The sequence below is a fragment of the Diabrotica virgifera genome, chromosome 3, assembly GCF_917563875.1.
Source record: "Diabrotica virgifera virgifera chromosome 3, PGI_DIABVI_V3a".
Classification (NCBI taxonomy): domain Eukaryota; kingdom Metazoa; phylum Arthropoda; class Insecta; order Coleoptera; family Chrysomelidae; genus Diabrotica; species Diabrotica virgifera.
Window position 1 is genome coordinate 277,024,752 of NC_065445.1, and position 19,889 is coordinate 277,044,640.

At 32.5% G+C, this 19,889-nt stretch overlaps 1 protein-coding gene across 3 annotated transcripts; it reads right to left on the reverse strand.

Moving 5' to 3' along the window:
* Nucleotides 1-1,344: 1,344 nt before the first annotated feature.
* LOC114331449 (uncharacterized) lies at nucleotides 1,345-18,306 on the reverse strand. 3 transcript variants are annotated; one of them, XM_028281034.2, is made up of 6 exons: nucleotides 18,146-18,306; nucleotides 15,546-15,686; nucleotides 4,308-4,674; nucleotides 1,797-2,065; nucleotides 1,562-1,748; nucleotides 1,345-1,425 (listed from the first exon to the last, which is right to left on the reverse strand). In XM_028281034.2, the coding sequence occupies exons 1-6, from the start codon at nucleotides 18,240-18,242 to the stop codon at nucleotides 1,422-1,424; spliced, it is 1,065 nt and encodes a 354-aa protein (XP_028136835.1). In that variant the 5' UTR covers nucleotides 18,243-18,306; the 3' UTR covers nucleotides 1,345-1,421. The 3 variants fall into 3 exon arrangements, with proteins under 3 accessions (XP_028136835.1, XP_028136833.1, XP_028136834.1); XM_028281032.2 differs by having other exon boundaries at nucleotides 1,562-2,065; XM_028281033.2 differs by having other exon boundaries at nucleotides 1,558-2,065.
* Nucleotides 18,307-19,889: the final 1,583 nt, after the last annotated feature.

Genomic DNA, 19,889 nt, shown 5'->3' on the forward strand with positions numbered 1-19,889 from the left:
AACACTGGCTTATCGAAAAATCCTAAGAGGCAAAAAAGTTTTAAAAACAGTGTGTTTAACTAATGGTGCCCCAATAATAATTAAATTGGAACGTACACAAAAGTTTGGGGGGATTAAGGGAACAATACCCCCATAAAATTTTTATGGGGTACACAAATTTTACTTTACTTTTTATTTAAGATGCTGTTGCCATAAGAATGCCACATGTCCATTTTCAATGAAAAATCTCTAAGAGTTTTCGATATATGAAAAAAAATTGATTTTCATTTTGTAACTTCAAAGGGCTGTAACTTTTTTTGTGTGCACTATTGTACATAGGTAAGTGAGGTTCAATCAACCTATTTTTGACCCCAGAATCTGTGATATAATTTATGACCATTCTTTTCGGGACACCCTGTATATTGCTCCACAATATTGATATGATATGCAATTATTATATAAAGGTAAATTTAATTAATTGTATTTTTCTTGCAGTACTGCATTTTAATAACTAATTTTATTTACTACATAAAATTGTTTACGTTTTAATAACATAACCTGAATCTTATTTTTTCTGCTTATTATTTTTTTGGACTATGGCCTTGACAATTATCCAGTAAACAGGACTAATATAATTGGCCAATATCATTAAAAGTGCGAATAAATTTGCAGAGCGTAGAAACCAGGTGTCACTTTGCCGAACTTGCACGGTCCCATATATCAGGGATAACATACTATATTTTGAAATGTATTCTACTAACTAAATTTAATGTGTAGCTTATTATTGCCTGTCATACTCTAGATATACCGGTTATTAATGGTACATACATAACTATAAAGGAAGGACAGTTTCCTAAAATTTATTACATATAGAAAAAGTCCCTTCACGAAAAGGGACAAGTATTTAAACTCTAGAATGATGTAGACGTCATAGAAATATCCCAAAATGTCTAATGCTCGCTCTTTACCCCTGAGCGTTAACAGTCTTGAACTTTGTTGTGTTATGTTATATAAATAATAATAATAAGGGATAATAATAATAATAATAAGGGATTTTTCGTTTATACCGCGACTGTAGTAAGACGAATATCCAGAGTAGGTGGAGGGGAATAGACTAAATAAGAAGAAATGTATTGTAAAGTTTGGAACGTGAGAAAATGTGAATAAACAGGAATCTTATAGTTCAAGTACCTAGTAGTAGTAGTAATTGAGTTTTTAAATAGCTGTATCACTCAGTTCAAGTTATTAACAAGTATTATAATTTTTGTTTGCCACATTCAATAAAAGTGATTTTAAAAAAGTGCAATAGTAGGTATGTATATTCGTTTTGGAGACAGGAAACAATAAAATATCAAAAACAGTTCATATTGTTTTAAGTTTTTATTAAAAAACTAATACTAAAATGGCCTCTTGAGTGTATTTACATTTTTGACTAGTTGTTTTTACCTAAAAAAAAAACAGAACAATTAGAAATTATCTATAATAAAAGTAAATATTTACTTTCTTATCGACTGACCAGCATTCAATCAGTCCCAGTTATCAAAATAGAATAATATCCTAATGTGTGTCTAAACGTACCTACCATGTTTGGCTGTAACCTTTCTCATATTGGTATCCAGAGCCTTTGCTGTATGCAGAGATTTGGCCGCCACGACTTCCTCCACAACTTCCTCCACAACCTCCTCCATAACTTTGTCCTCCATATCCGCCATTTCCTCCGTAACTTTCGCCGCCGCCCACATAACCTCCATGCCCACCTTGGCCATAGCCTCCGGAGCTTCCACCGTAGCTTCCTCCATATCCTCCTTGGCCATAGCCTCCGGAGCTTCCACCGTAGCTTCCTCCATATCCTCCTTGGCCATAGCCTCCGGAGCTTCCACCGTAGCTTCCTCCATATCCCCCTTGACCATATCCGTAGTTTCCTCCATATCCGCCTTGGCCATAACCTACAGAGCCTCCATATCCGCCATGACCATATCCGCCATGACCATATCCGCCATGACCATATCCACCATAACTGGATCCACCGTAACCTCCAGAGTATCCGCCATAACCACCATGTCCTCCATAACCGCTAGAAACGGGTCTAGAAATAAGTACATTTTGTATGATTCGGTTATTATTTTTGATAGGAGAAAATGGGTGTAGGTAAAGAATAAAATTATTAATAATATTAAATATTATGTCCTTTTATATGGAGATAAAGTCTGGACAATTACGGATGCAACTGAAAAAAGTCTTGCCACCTTTGAGATGTAGTGTTATCGAAAAATATGAAAAATATCATGGACACAACACGGAAACATTAGGAAAGAAAAAAAAGAAAATAGGAAATACTCAACACTATGAAAGAGAGAAAATAAAATACTTTGGTCACATACAAAGAAGTGAAAACCCCTGCAGATGGAGTAAAATGGGTCGTGATGATGGTCAATGTCTTTAAAGTATGAGGCACACGAAGTTTAAGAAGAAGGAATAAAAAATAAATCATAAAGGACAAATAATTGGGGACGAATATGAAATTTGGTAGTGTTATCGTTTTGTAACATTAAAAGCTGTTACTATATATACTCATATATGGCTTTTTGGACTCATAAGAATCTGATTGATCTGCTATTGATTTCATAAAAGATGCAGAGTGTATCATGGTCCAGAATCAAACAAGCATATTGATTAATCAATTATAAGTGGGGTTTAACATTGAAATGACAGATAAATAATTTCAGATGCTAATTTTTTTTGTTTTGCTCTTTTATAATTATGTATTTAAACTATAGAAGACTACCAACCTGTATTAGTCATTAAATAATACAGTTTTTAAGTAAATCAGAAATAGATAACAAAACTAAACTAAGAGTAAAATAACAGCATAGTTAATCCGATAATGATCCGATAATCCGGACGGAAACTTGGATTGTGCAAAAAAACATGAATCAATGATGACAGATGAACGCGACCGAGATGAAATAATACATAAGAAGAATAGCTGAAGCTACGAAATCTGAAAGATTTTTTAATAAATGTATAAGGAGAGAGCTGGAGCAAGAACCGATAATGAGGAAGATCGAAAACAAACAATTATTGAACTGGTTTGGCCACATTCGATTTATGGAGCAAAAGAGACTAACAAAGAAGGTACATGAAGCCAAAATGGGAAACAACAGAAGAAAAGGAAGACCGAGGAAGACATGGATGGACCAACTTCATAATATAGGTGAAAAGAGAGACATGAATATAAGAGAAATGAACCTGGCCACCAATAGGAGTGAATGAAAGAAATGTATAAGAGGTGGAACTCTACATCCAACGCCCTGAAGGGCACTAAGGATTATGAGAAAAAAAGAAGAAGATAATTTTATATTATCCGTTCGAAAAGTATTGAGGACAGTTTCTACGACACAACCTCCCTACGTAATTTCATAAAGAAGTATATATATATATATATATATATATATATATATATATATATATATATATATATATATATATATATATATATCTTGGTAAAAAAAGATTATATACTTAAAAATCCACAAGGAAGAACTTCCTGTAGTTGGCTGTATACCATTAATTAAAAGTGAAATTTAATAAAAAAAAATTTCCTCTTGGTAAAAGGTATATTAGTTTAAAAAGCCCTAAAGGGCTACAAACATATAAACAAAACTTTTTCGCTCTGTAACAAGAGCATCATCAGTGTTACAAGAACATGGTGTGCCAACCAAAAAATACAAAGGTCAAAGCCTTTCAAAAAACAGACAAAAGTCTTATATAGATGAACACATCAAAAAATCCAAAGGATGGATAAAATTCCTAAGGATACGGCCCTAGGGCAACATATGACATAGTTGGCAGGCAACTAGTAGTTGCCTGCCACCTCTTATAATATAATGACCGAGTTACCTTTTGACCCACTTACCACGTGCGGGAGTCATATTATGTTGCCCTAGGGCCGTATCAGGCAACTAATAGTTGCAGGCAACTAATAGTTGCCTGCCACCTCTTATAACATATTGACCTAGTTACCTTTTGACCCATTTACCACGTGTGGGAGTCATATGTTGCCCTAGGGCCGTATCCTTAGGAATTTTATCCATCCTTTGGATTTTTCGATGTGTTCATATATATAAGACTTTTGTCTGTTTTTTAAAAGGCTTTGACCTTTGTATTTTTGGTTGGCTCACCATGTTCTTGTAACACTGATGATGCTCTTGTTACAGTGCGAAAACGTTTTGTTTATATGTTTGTAGCCCTTTAGGGCTTTTTAAACTAATATACTTTTTACCAAGAGGAATTTTTTTTATTTTATTTCATTTCAATTATATACTTACACATAATATTCTTCTACAACAGTTGTTGTGGGATAACTGTGATATGATGGACCATAGTATCCTCCATGTCCACCTCCATAATATCCACCTCCATAGCCTCCATAACTTTCGTATCCTCCTCCATATCCCCCATGACCGTAACCTCCGTATCCTCCATGACCGTAACCTCCGTATCCTCCATGACCGTAACCTCCAGCATATAAACCACCAGCTACTAAACCGGCTCCTAAGATTTTTCCACCGATAATACCGGCTCCTAGGGCTTTAGCACCAATTAATCCGGCTCCTAAGACTTTGGCGCCAATTAATCCAGCTCCTAAGGCTTTGGCTCCGATTAAACCTGCTCCAAGAGCTTTAGCTCCTAGTACTAAAACAAAACGATACGATTAATCAACGTAACAGCTTAAATCGACAAATTATAATTCAAGTTGGATAATATAAACAAAATCCGAGCACAGGATTTAACCAATTAATGCCCAAGAATTTTTTTTAAACATAATGCAAATATTAATTTAATTCAATGAATTCAAAGACAATTTACTATGTTTACTGAGAATAAACTACAATGTTAACTTAAATTATACTTTTTACATAAGTTTCCATATATTTTTTATGTAAATGGTTGATACTCGGGTCGTACAACAATAGTTATTTACAAAACAGTTCGTGAAGTATGCTTTTTGCGAACGCACGCGATGTTTAGAGCACGATCGACAACGGAGCGAGTGCTATACATCTCTTAAGATCGCAAAAAGTATTTCACGCACAGTTTCATACAATATTTTATCTACGATAAACAAATAAAAAAATAATGTGTGTGCACTTTGTACGCACGTAAGAAGTTATACTTCTATTATATAATTTCAACGAAATAAATATACTTAAATGTTTATACTTGCATTTTATTCCTTCAAAAATTTTTTATTAAAATTACCAAAAATTAAAAAAAAAAACGTGAATCGTCCGGGATTTGAACCCGCAACCTCTCGATCTCTAGTCCAATGCTCTACCTCTTATCTGTTTCCTCTCCAGAGTTCGGAGCCGTTTTTTAATTTTGAACAATTCATTGCAACTAACTACATACTGTCTGTGTGCGCATGCGCGCAGAATTATGAAATTTTACTCTCAATCGCGCCTAAAGAAGTATAACTTCAAAAAACTGTTAACTCTTCGTCACTGGAATTCATTTCTATTCTACAATTTTTAGAACTTTGACATTTAAAAATTCTAACTTCCTTCAAACCACAAAACTATCAAAACTTGTGTTGTAATTTATTGCTCACATGTTATCACCAAGATAACGTGAAAGTTAGGGATATTTGATTATATGAAAGTGTGCAAAAAAACAATGCAAAAAAGTAAATCCCATTTAAAATACATTGTTACTTCACGCACACTTTAAATCCTTCACGCACTGCTACCTATAATGATAGTTTTCACAAACTGAAAACTTATACATAATATGAGATGGAGTAGATAAATATATTTTATCTACTCGTATGTCATAGTATGTATAAGTTTTTAGTTTGTGAAAACTTTCATTATAGATAGCAGTGCGTGAAGGGTTTAAAGTATGCGTGAAGTAACAATGTATTTTAAATGGGATTTATTTTTCGCACTGTTCTTTGCACACTTTCATATAATCAAATATCCTTAACTTTCGCATTGTCATGGGATGACATAATGAGCAATAAATTACAACAAAAGTTTTGACAGTTTTGTGGTTTGAAGGAAGTTAGAATTTTTAAATGTCAAAGTTCTAAAAATTGTAGAATAGAAATGAATTCCAGTGACGAAGAGTTAGTTTTTTTATTTGTTTATCGTAGATAAAATATTGTATGAAACTGTGCGTGAAGTACTTTTTGCGAACTTACGTGATGTATAGCACTCGTTCCGCTGTCGCTCGTGCTCTAAACATCGCGTGCATTCACAAGAAGCATACTTCACGAACTGTTTCATAAATAACTATTCCTAAATATCGTCTTAATGGGGAAAGTTATGGGTTAAAGAGGCTCTGGGCGAAACTAACATTCATGGTGTTGTTCTGAAGCTATTTTCTTGTGGCATTTTTACAATTTTAACTATTTATAATGGGAAATAAGCCACAATATTATTAAAAAATGAAATGGGCGTCGAAACGTTAATAAAAATTCATTTTTTAATAATATTGTGGCTTATTTCCCATTATAAATAGTTAAAATTATAACATTCATAGTTTGAGACATAAGAAACTGGTAGAGACATTTCATACTCTATAGAACGCGGTTCTAGGGACTTGAAACATACTACTGCACAGAACTGTATAGTAGCAAAATGTCTAACATTAAGTATTTCACAGCACTAACGCATGTCCTACGAGTTTTGGCACAAAATTCTTTGGCTTTAATTTAACAAACACAAAATAATATCAAGTTGCTTTTGGAAACAATAGCTTATTGACATTGTCTACTGTCTACATGAGAAGAGCAAAAAGTCAGCTTGGAATGGAAACAAGAAGATTGGTTCGTCAACACAGATCTTCTTAGAATACAATATCGTTGGAATTGAGGAGGAATTGTCTTAAATATCGAAAGAGACGTAAGTGCCCCAAATATTCTCGAAGCGCAACCCCTTTAGACCTAGCATTATACTATAACTCAAGAGATATCAAATAGTCATTGTTCCCAAAAACAATAATCCTCCAAACTTGCCTCTGGCTCGCCCAATAGAGGTTTTTTGGGCTTTATTGTCTAGAAAAGTGTACCATGGAAGCTGGGATGCCCAAGTTGTAGAACAATTAAGAGAAACTGATCTGAAGTCCGCCCAGGACCACATGAAAGACATTCGTAGAAATTTGCGTCTTGAAGAGAAGAATGGGCCACTCTACATAATTTGATAATACACTAAGCGTCAAAATTAACGCACCACCTGTTTTCTGATTTTAGTGATTTTTTTAGTATGTTATAGTTTTATTCTTCAAGAATATCGCTGTAATAATATTGTTGCTAAACAAGTAACTGTCATTGTATACCGTGTGTAACAATGATAGTGTGTTTTTTCCTCAAAGTTCGGAACACCCTGTGGAATATTTATTCTAGCGTATATAAAATATTGAAATTAAAACTAAACTGTAGCTTAGGGTTTATTACCATTTTGCTTTTTGATTCATTCGCTTACGTTGCATTATAAAAAAGTTAGGTACTTCAACAACTAGTAACGTTCTTCATCAATACAGGGTGTTTCTAAATAAGTGCGACAAACTTTAAGGGGTTATTCTGCATGAAAAATAATGACGTTTCATTTATAAACATAGTACGCAAATGCTTCCTTTTCGAGATACGGGATGTTGAATTTTTTTCTTACAAACTGACGATTTTTTTACTCTAAAACTAGTTGAGATATGCAAATGAAATTTGATAAGTTTTAAGAGGTTGTTATTGCGCAGTTTTTGGCATACAATTAAGAATTTTATATTCGCCATCGGCGTACATACGGGGATTATGACCGGGTAATATGACTTGTATGCACGCCAATGGTGAATATAAAATTCTTAATTGTAGCCAAAAAATGCGCAATAACTACCTCTTAAAACCTACAAAATCATTCATTTGCATATCTGAACCGGTATTAGAGCAATAAATAAATCGTCAGTTTGTAAGAAAAAATTCAACATCCCGTATCTCGGAAAGGAAGCATTTGCGGACATATGTTTATAAATCAAACGGTCATTATTTTTAATGCAGAATTACCCCTTAAAGTTTGTCGCACTTATTTAGAAACACCCTGTATTGATGAAGAACGTTACTAGTTGTTAAAGTACCTAACTTTTTTGTTATGCACCATAAGCGTATGAATAAAAAAGCAAAATATTAAGAAAGCCTAAGACTGTAGTTGAGTTTAAATTTCAATGTTTTATATATGCTAAAATATTCCACAGGGTGTTCCGAACTTTGAAGAAAAAACACACTATCATTGTTACACCCGGTATACAATGACACTTACCTGTTTAGCAACAATATTATTACATAGTAATTGAAATGACAGGTTCTAGAAAAAGCACAAGAACGAATACCCTTAAAAATGATAAAGGGGATATTATTACTGACGTGAAAGAGAGATTGTGTCAATGGACCAATTACATCCAACAACTCTTTAATGATGAAAGAGGAGAACTGTCATTAGAAATCACAGAGGATACCGGACCACCAATATTAAGAGACGAAGTCATCTATGCCATTAAAAACACGAAAGAGGGTAAAGCTACTGGACCAGATGATGTGCCCATCGAATTATTAAAACTTATTGATGACGATTGTATTGATGTAATGGTTGAACTCTTTAATCTAATATATCAGACTGCCACAATCCCCAAACAATGGCTGCAATCGACCTTTGTAGCAATTCCCAAAAAGTCAAGTGCAATACCTGCTCGGATCACAGAACAATATCTTTAATGAGTCACACACTTAAAACATTTTTGAAAATAATACACAGTAGAATTGTTAAAACTCTCGAATATGAAATCAGTGACACACAATTTGGCTTTAGAAATGGTATGAGCACACGAGATGCTTTGTTCGGCTTGAATGTGCTGGCCCAGAGATGCATGGACATGAATCAGGATATGTACTTATGTTTTGTAGACTTTGAAAAGGCATTTGATAAAGTTCAACATAAAAAGCTTGTAGATATATTAAAAAGCAAAAATATTGACAGTCGTGACATGAAAATTATATCTAATATATATTGGAGTCAAACTGCCAAGATAAGAGTTGACAACCAGGACACCCAAGATATCAAAATACAGAGAGGAGTCCGTCAGGGTTGCGTGCTGTCTCCACTACTTTTCAATGTCTACATTGAAGCGGTATTTCAAGAAGCGCTCTCAAATTCAATAGAAGGTATATCTATCAATGGAGAAGTTTTGAACAACTTACGTTTTGCAGACGATACCGTAATAATAACAGATAACAACAATGATTTACATAACGTAATGCAACGCCTTAATGAACGCTGTCATGAGTACGGACTGAAGATGAATTTAAAGAAAACTAAATGCATGATCATAACTAAATCAGCACACGTAAACATCCAATTAACTATTGAAGATACTGTGATTGATAGTGTGGATAACTACAAATACTTAGGAACATGGATAACATCAAATGTAGACCAAACCAAAGAAATTAAGACACGTATTGAAATAGCACGTGCATCATTCATTAAACTTAAAAAGTTTCTTTGTTGTCGGGATATAAGGTTAGAACTACGCCTAAGGATGCTTCGATATTACGTGTTCTCTACTCTTCTTTATGGCTTGGAAGTGTGGACGTTGAAACAAGTCCATTTGAATAAGTTGGCCGCCTTTGAATTTTGGTGTTACAGAAGAATCCTACGAATATCATGGATTCAAAGAATGTCGAACGTGGAAGTAACTAGAAGGATAGGGAATCAACCGGAAATAATACTAACTATCAAAAGACGAAAACTTGAGTACTTGGGACATGTGATGAGAGGGCAAAAATACTCATTATTACAACTTATTATGCAAGGCAAAATCCGAGGAAAGCGAAATATGGGAAGACGAAGAACATCCTGGCTTAAGAACTTACGGGAATGGTTCGAATACAGTAGTGCAGAGATATTTAGAGCGGCAGTCAACAGGGTCCGCATTGCCATGATGATTTCCAACCTTCGATAGAAGATTGAACTTAAAGAAGAAGATTATTACATAGATATTCTTGAAGAATAAAGCTACAACATACTAAAAAATCACTAAAATCAGAAAACAGGTTTAGAAAATACGAGGCTTCAAATATGTCCCATTTTTAAGGTGGTGCGTTAATTTTGACGCTTAGTGTAGTTAATTAAGCATTAAGTTGTAATTTATGAAAAACTAGTTAATGTTTAATTAATTTCTTCATTAACAAAAAAATTCGATAAATATTTTGTGCCAAAACTTTTAGGACTGTGGGAGAAAGACAGTTTTTGTTTTCATTTGATTCAGAGTTAGACCACCATCTTCAGATAGCTATTTCTGCCTCTCAGGCGTCATCGGTGGAGCTATGCAGTCACAACTCTGCAAAAAGGGGAAAAATACCCCTTTTCCCCCTTGTTCATCTTTACTCAGATTTTTAAGTACTCGAAACTGTCTTTCGGCTCTTTTCCTAGACGAAAGGAGAGTAGATACGTGACCGTTGTCCTTTCTGTAACTTTGTATCTGAGGCTTTTTGTCTTCCTCGTGTTTAGGACTGAAGTTAAGAAAGCCATCCTTTTACCCAAATGTTAACATTTATTTGTCATATTTTATTATTATTTTACTCTGCTAATGTCGAAGAGATCGGTGAATGTTAGAGTAATTGCAAATAATAGAAGGACAAAATTATGCTAAAAACTCAAATAAAGACTATGCAAAAGATAACAACAAATAAGCAAAAACTGAGATATTATCCACAAAAATAATAAAAAAAATGGATGACTTCAGAAATCCTAGAGCTAATGGATGAAAGAAGGAAACATAAAGGCAGGAGTAAGTCAAAATACAAGGAAATACAGAGATTAATAGGAAAGAAAATAAAAGAGGCCAAACCCACCTGGCTGGCAAATCAATGTAGTGAAATAGAAGAATATTCTAAAAAGTATGATAGCTTTAACATGCACAAGAAAATTAAGGAAATCACAAATACACAGCGAAAAAAAGAGAAATTAAAAAAGTGGAAGATATTCATAACAGATCTGTTTGAGGATAATAGACAAGAACCGGAAGAAATCGACAGCGAAACGGGACCAGAGATCATAATGGAGGAAATCGAACAAGCAATACAAAAAACAAAAAACGGAAAAACTGTAGGTCCAGACGAAATACCTGTGGAATTACTGAAATGTCTAGACGATGAAACTCTACCTGTACTACTGGATCTGTTTAATGAAGTATATAAAACTGGAAAAATCCCTCAAGAATGGTTGGTGTCCACCTTTGTAACAATACCAAAAACAATATATGCCAAAGATTGTTCGGACTATAGGACAATATCATTAATAAGCCATACCCTCAAAATATTTCTAAAGGTGATTCATGGAAGATTATACAGAAAGCTAGAATATGATATGGATGATACACAATTTGGGTTCCGCAAAGGACTTCGAACAAGAGAGGCATTGTTTGCGTTTAATGTCCTCTCTCAAAAATGCTTAGATATGAACCTGGATATTTATTCCTCTTTCATCAACTTCGAAAAAGCGCTCGACAGGGTCCGACATGAAAAACTAATAGAATGATTGAAAAACAGAGATATAGACACACGAGATTTACGAATTATCATAAATCTGTATTGGAATCAAAAGGCCAATATAAAGATAGAATAACAAGAATCCGAGAATATTGATATAAAGAGAGGGGTAAGACAGGGTTGTGTTCTGTCACCGCTACTGTTTAACCTATACAGTGAAGCCATATTTCAGGAAGCGATAGAGGAGCTAAGTGATGGAACCTCTATAAACGGAAGAATAGTAAATAACATAAGTTTCGCTGATGACACCGTTATAATTACAGACACCCTGGAATCGCTACAAGAATTGCTAAATAGAATTAACGATTATTGCATTCGATACGGACTAAAAATAAACAAGAAAAAAACTAAATTTATGATCGTCTCAAAAACAGAACATGGAAATGAGAGTTTAATGATAGACCAAACCCAAATAGAAAAACTAAAGACATACAAATATCTGGGAACCTGGGTCGATGACAAAAATGACCAAAGCAAAGAAATTAAAGTCCGAATTGAAACTGCAAGGCAAGCATTTATAAAAATGAAGCACCGCTTACAAACAAAGACCTTCAGTTGCCTCTCAGATTGAGGGATCTAAGATGCTACATATTTTCTATATTGCTATACGGAATGGAAGCTTGGACACTGAAGAGACAACACATAAGAAGAGTAAAAGCGTTCGAAATGTGGTGTTACAGAAGAATATTCAGTGGGTTAAAAGGATTACCAATGTTGAAGTGCTACGACGTTTAAATAAGGAGTTAGAAATTATGAAGAGTATAAAAACTAGAAAACTGGAATATTTGGGTCACATTACCAGAGGAGAAAAATACGAGTTGCTGAGAATTATTATGCAAGGAAGTATCCAAGGAAGAAGAAGCTTAGGAAGCAGACGCATCTCCTGGTTGAGGAACCTTAGAGAATGGTTTAACTGTAGTTCATTACAACTGTTCAGAGCAGCAGCAAAAAAAGTGACCATAGCCATTATGATATCCAACCTCCGATAGGAGAGGGAACTTTAAGAAGAAGAAGAGGTATCAAAAAAAGGTGCAAAACAATGCAATGATTAACTTTTTTTATTTATTCTTTTATTTTTAAGTTATTTTTATTTTTGGACATATTCTTTTTGTTTTTAGCCTTCTGTAATTTTGACAGTACCTTAAAGTTTTCCTTAATTTCTAAACCAGAAAAAGCAAAAGAATTTTAAAGTAATGGTGACAAAACAAACAAATTAGTCATAATAAGAAATTATGCATAGAGGAAATTGTATCTATTTTTGTCACATCTAAATGTATAGTGTAATGTTATTTGGAATTATACGTGTGTAACATTTAAATTGGAATAATATTTCAATTAGATTGTAAAACCAATTATTACCTTGGGTCTTACTAAATTATGTCTCCTGTAATGAGCATTCAGTTATTTCCAGTAAATTATACCGAATTATGGGACCCTGTTGTTTTATTCATTTGAGTAAACAGACATTGCTTACACTACAAAAATATTTTTTTGGAAATTTTAGGGACATTACGTTTTAAAAAATATCAATGAAATTTTATTGAAACCGTATATAGAGGGTAATCGGACGGAAATGAAATATAAGTATTATCAGCAAATACTAAAACGTTTTTGAAAATTCCAGTGACAGGTCCATTTTTGATTAAAGCGGGCACATTTTTTCGATATTTTCGAATATTTTATTTTCACGTTTAAGCCAGGGTAAGAATCACCCCAACTTTCTTTAATAGCAATAAGAGTCAAATAACATATCTTTATAATGCTCTTGTAGTTCCCTGTACATTGGTCTTTCTTCTTCTTCTTACGATTCCTTATTTTTAAGGACGTTGGCCTTTACATTTGCCCATTTACTCTAATTTGCAGCCGCCCTGAATAGCTTTATGGAGGTCATATTTGTTCATTGTCTTAGATTTTTAAGCCAATTGTTGCATCTTCTTTCTGGTCCCCTTTATTTTATTGATTTTACCTTCGATAATAAGTTGGAGTTGGATTTGTCGTATAGCTCATGTAGGATATTCTGAGCATTTGACGGTAATAACAGAGTTCGAATGCTTGGATTCTTTTTGTGTTGTTTCTGTCATTGTCCAAGCCTCAACACCATAGAGCAAAGTAAAGAAAATTTTCACACATTGGTCTTTAAATTTTTTAATTTTTCGCAACTTGACAGTGTAATTTTTAAGTGATCTGCTTTAAAACGTAGAATAATATGTTTCGACGGCTGAAAGGCAAAAATGACCAAGCGACATTTGGCTAACTTTACACGAGAGCGGCTTAAAGTTTGAAATCTTGAAAAAAAAATTCATAAAACATGATTTAGTAATTTTACTGTCATAATTCCAACGAAATTTAAATGCAGTTTAGGAACTTTATAAACTACCAAATATAGATTATGTATTTTTTTAATAGTTTATGAAATATTACTAACCGACACCAGGAAAAAGTTATCTACCGACTGTATTTCTTTAAATTCAACTGGAAAAAAATACTGAAGGTGACTGATTTTTATTATCGGAACTGGTAAAATTGACTAAACCTGATACATTTTTGATTGTATTTTGAGAAACATAACCTATCCGAAAATCATTCATGTTTTGTAACAAGTAAAATGGTTGAACTTGAAAACTAAAAAATATAGTATACAGTAATTATCTTATTAATAAGAGGCCTTACTTTGAATCGTATCGTTTTTATCTATACGACATGCATGATCAGTGAAATGTTTAAATTTCTTATTTGAAATATATGTACTGATTTCTTGTACACTAAAAATACTAGAAATATAGGTACTTACCAAAAGTAAATCTTTGGTAGATGCCCCTGCCCTTGCAAAGCTAGGTTTAGGATGTTATGTATTCGTTTTCTACTATCCATTATATCAAAAATGAGTTATAATAATAAATAATACCCAATAGTAAAAAATACAGATTTTAACTATTTCACAATTCGGAGCACACTGACCGATATTCTGTTACTAACTACAAATCAAACTATGATTTGGAGCCTTCTAAACGGCGGAACAGGTTACTTGCAATAGTAATAAACTTCCTTTTAAAATTTATTTTTTAAAGAAATATATTATATCTAAGCAACAAAAACATTAAAAAAAGGCAGGTAAATTATTACTAAGCGACAAATTCCACCTATTTTAGGTAGAAAGAAAGAACTATTTATCTTGTTTAACAAAGTTACATCTAGATATAGTTAACTAAACAAAAAGTGGTATTTAATTAATGTGCAAAAAAAAGTAATAAATGTTAAAAAAAATATTTTTGGATAGGGTAAAATTTTTTAAGCATTTTAAAAACTCTAGATATTGTTTGTCAAAAATCAGTACGCGCTCAAACATTTAAAATACAATCTAACAAAAACTTACTAACTGTAAAGGATTAAAATGGAATAAGTACCAAATGAAAGTTGTTCTTAAATTTACAAAATTATAGTCGCTTGGTCGCCGAAAATTGTTAAAAATGTCAATTATTTTAAATTACCAAGCGACAAAAAATTCATCGTAGCTACCTAAGGATACAACCAATCGACGCAGAAAATTTTTCTGATTTCAGTGATATAAATATATAACTCAATATCGCCCAAATTGGCGTTTGGTAACTTTTGGCTTTCAACCGTCGGTTTGATTTGTCAATATGAATAAGTCAGATAAAATTTCGCTTAGGTACTATAATTTACTAAACATCATCATTTTGTCGTACCGGAGACTTGATGATGCTTAGTAAATTATAGTATTGTAAAACAAATTGACCATAAGTTCTTTACCAAAATTTGAAATGGACTCAAATAGGTAACATATTCACCATTTAAAATGTGTTTAATTTATTAAGGTTTTGTAGTTTAAGAACGATTTTTGAAGTGGGAATCTAAACGTCAAAATAAACTTATTTTAAAGTAAAATTGTGGTTTATTCGCAATAAAAATAGTAAATTGTATTGTAAAGCAATAAAAGATATAGACTTACACACTCCAAGTGTTCTTTTTGGTCTAGGAGGTCCACTAATAGTATCGACGTTGGTAGTTTGAACAGCTGTTGTGTGTACGTCTATAGGTTGGACTAGCTCTGGAGATTGTTGTACTTTTACATTTTCATCTACTACTGCAGCTAAAAGTAAAATGATTGGTTTATGACAATATTTTCACAAATTAAATTGGAAAAGAAGATATATGCATATGTTTAGAAACAACAAATCCAAGATTTAAAGAAATATTAAATAGACAAATAAGGAAAGCGAAAATAAATAAAGTAAAGAAAATATAATAACGAAGAAAAGACCAAATGTATGGAATAGACAGAACGAAGATGCATACAAGGACCGATCTGACAATAATCAAAGAAGGAAAAATATATAAATTCGAAGAAATAGAAAGATTCCAGTATCTAAGAACAATATTCAGGAGACCAAACATAAAAGAAGAAATTCAAGCGAGAATTATGGCTGTTAATCATTGTATCTTTGCTCTAAATAAGTTATTTAGAAGTAAAAATATACCCATAAGGGTTAAAATACCAGCATATTAGAAAGTGATAAGACCTATAGCAATATATGCCAGTGAAACATAGAAGATGAACAAAATTCGAACAAGTCATGCTGCAAGTGTGGGAAAGAAAAGTCCTAAGGAAAATATGGAACTAGCAGATGTTAAAAGGACGGAATATCGTAGGCATCATAAAATCACAAAGAATGAAATGCAGGAACCTATCCAAGACCCAAGAAAAATACTAACGGGGGGAATAGAAAAAAAGGCCAAAAACTTAAAAATTAAAATTAAGCAGTAAACAGGGGAAAGTATGATAAATAATAAATCGAGACATGGGCCTTCTAGGTCTGGAGAGCTAAATGATACAGGGTGTAACAAAAAGATAGGTTTTAAATTCAATCACATATTCTGGGACCAAAAATAGTTCGGCTGTACCTAACTTACCTTAGTGCAAATTTGCACATAAAAAAAGTTACAGCCCTTTGAAGTTACAAACTGAAAATAATTTTTTTTTTTCAATTTCGAAAACTATTAGACATTTTTTTATTGAAAATGGACATGTGGTATTCTTATGACAGGAGCATCTTTAAAAAAATAACAGTGAAATATATGCACCACATAAAAATTTTATGGGGGTTTTGTTCACTTAAACCCCCAAGTATTTGTGTAGGTTTCAATAAAACTATATAATACGGTACCATTAGTAGTTAAACGAAATGTTTTTAAAACTTTTTTGTCTCTTAGTACTTTTTCGATAACCCAATTTTTATCGAGACATTTTGAACATTTGTAAATCCACCAAATATTTTTAAATGATTACGTAAGATCATAAAGACCTGTTAATATTATTATGTAAATAACGTTTTATAATCTTACAAATCTGGATTTTACAAATGTTCAAAATAGCTTGATAAGAACTGGCTTATCGAAAAAGTACTAAGAGGCAAAAAAAATTTAAAAACATTGTGTTTAACTTGTGGTATCACAATAATGATCTAATTGGAACGTACTCAAATATTTGGGGAAGCAAAATCCCCATAGAATTTTTATGTGGTGCACAAATTTCATTATATTTTTTAAGATGTTCCTGTCATAACAATGTTATATGTCCATTTTCAATAGAAAATATCTAATAGCTTTCGATATATTGGAAAAAATAAGTTTTTATTATGTAAATTCAAAGGGCTGTAACTTTTTTATGTGCACATTTTTGTACTAAGGTGAGTTAGTGTTGTTCTAAAACTATTTTCTTGTGGCATTTTTATATCAATTACTTTTAATGGGAAATAAGCCACAATTTTACCAAAAAAATTATTTTATTAACGTTTCGAATACCAAATCGGGTTTCGTTGTCAAAATACAAAATACTATTGTATTTTGTATTTGAATAGTCAAATCAAAACCCAAATCGAAACACGATTTGGGCTTCGAAACGTTAATAAAATCATTTTTTTGGTAAAATTGTGGCTTATTTCCCATTAAAAGTAATTGTTAGGTGAGTTAGGTTCAATTGAAGTATTTTTGGCCCCAGAACATGTGATTTAATTTACGATCTGCTTCTTTGTTACACCCTGTATATATTTTAAAGTGTATGTGTCTGAATTGTTTATACATAGCATAGATAAAATGACTATTAGAAGAATTTTGTTTCCAACGAAACCAAATCAAGATAAAAGAAAACAAAAGATGGTTCAGACCATGGTTCAGATGGTTCAAAAGAAAGATGGTTTTTTCCTGACTTATTTGACGTTCAAATCAAGATAATTTATTTAATTTTACAAAACTTGTACTTTGAAAACCATGGCAGGAATGAAAATCAAAATTTCAGGAAAATTCTTAGAATACAATCAAACAGCAAAGTAGATTAGATCTAAAATGATAACTGAAGTCAATTACAAGACATATATTTAAGGGTGAAATAAAATTAAAGACATAAAAAAGGATGATTTAAAAAAGAAATCATAAAGACGACAACATATGAAAATAATTGCCAAGGAACACAACGAAATGTTGTTCAAAACAACGTAAATGCTATAAAATCATAAAATATTAAAATAGAAAAATATATTAACCTGCACTTACCGGAGCTTTCCTCTCGTAGAGGAATATTTTCTTCCACTGAAACTTCAGCAGCGAAGGCTGCTACGAAAAGTACCGCAAAAACTACGAAACCCTTCATGCTGATTTCGTAGTACCAGCAGAGTAAAGTAAATGTAACTAAAATATTTTTAGACGCTGCCCGGCACTTTTATAGCACCCATGGATTCTTGGTTCCGGCCGTCACAACTCCGCGAAAGAAGACCGGTACTTTAACCTTGCGGTAAGATGTGATTAATGTGATTTTTGCTTATTATTGCCAATATCGATGTACGGCTTAAACAATATGAATATTTTTATAACAAAAAGATTTCAAGTTTAAATTTGAACGGTACTACATTCTTAAAAATCATTTTAGAATTCATTGTTTTGTTTAATAATTAGCAGATTTTTTGAATAATGAATCATTTTTCTAACAGTATTGTAGAAGTATCTAAAAAAAAATTGATTCAATTTTCTTTAGACTTTATAATTTACAAGCTTTTGAATCTATTTTGAACATTGAATCTGTCTCTAGCATATATCAGTTTTCCACTGAGAGCACTGTACCGGGTGTTCCAATAAGAATGGGTCTTGGCCATATCTCAGGAACCGTTTATAGTACAGCTTTGAGAAAAAAATATTTATAACAAAAGTTGCCTCGGGAAAAGCCTGGAAATTATTTTCATAATTGTAGGTCCACCGCTAGAGGGCGTAATTAAATATCAAAAATTAAAAAATCAAAATTTTACAAAATTTACCTAATGAAAGGGTCCTGGAAATCCAATCATCATATTCTTCATATAATTCTGCGCATATTTGATTTTACAAGTTTAAGTCTACCTTTGCAAATAAGAGGTGGGGGGTGAGTGGGAACCTTCTTATGAAAAAATGACTGTAAATCCGGTTCTGCTAAATTTAATTTTGCATATTTGGTCTTGTTGAAAACAGCTCTTTTTCGTCAATGTAACAGTCTTATTTTTGAAATAGCCTAATAAGTAATATGCCAGCTGGTATTTTCGGAAATCTAGTTTTCTTTGGAGAATACTAAATACAAGTATGCATTTTTAATCCTATATTACCGCATGTCGATACCTTTTTTCTATCTCGAGAAATCTTAAGGAAAAGTAGTGTGCTATGGAAAAAACAAAGAAACATTTTCCAGATGTAAACGTATATAATTAATTAAAACAACAATAAGACAGACAACACTATAAAATATAACAGAGAAATAAGAGCAACTAGTTACTTAGTGACGATCTAAATGTTCAAATTGTTGCCCATCATTTTCGATGCAAGCATTTACTCTTTTAAGAGTAGATTGAACAACAGTCTCAATTTCTGCTTTCGCAATGCTTTGAATGGCGTTTCGTATTCTCTAGATTTTAGATCATGTTTTCTCGAGTAGTGGGCCTAGTGGCAAAAACAAGGTTTTAATCCGTCCCCATAAATAAAAGTCTAAAACAGTTCAATCTGTTGCTATTCAATCTACTCTTGAAAGAGTAAATGCTTGCATCGAAAATAATGGGCAACAATTTGAACATTTAGGCAGCCACTAAGACTAAGTAAGTAGTTGCTTTTATTTCTTTGTAGTACTTTATAGTGTTGTTTGTCTTATTGTTGTTTTAATTAATTTTACGTTTACATCTTTAAAAACGTTTACATCTGTAAAATGTTTATTTGTTTTTTCCATAGCATTCTACTTTTCCTTAACCCCGTTTACCGGTGACAGTAACAGTTATGTTTAAAA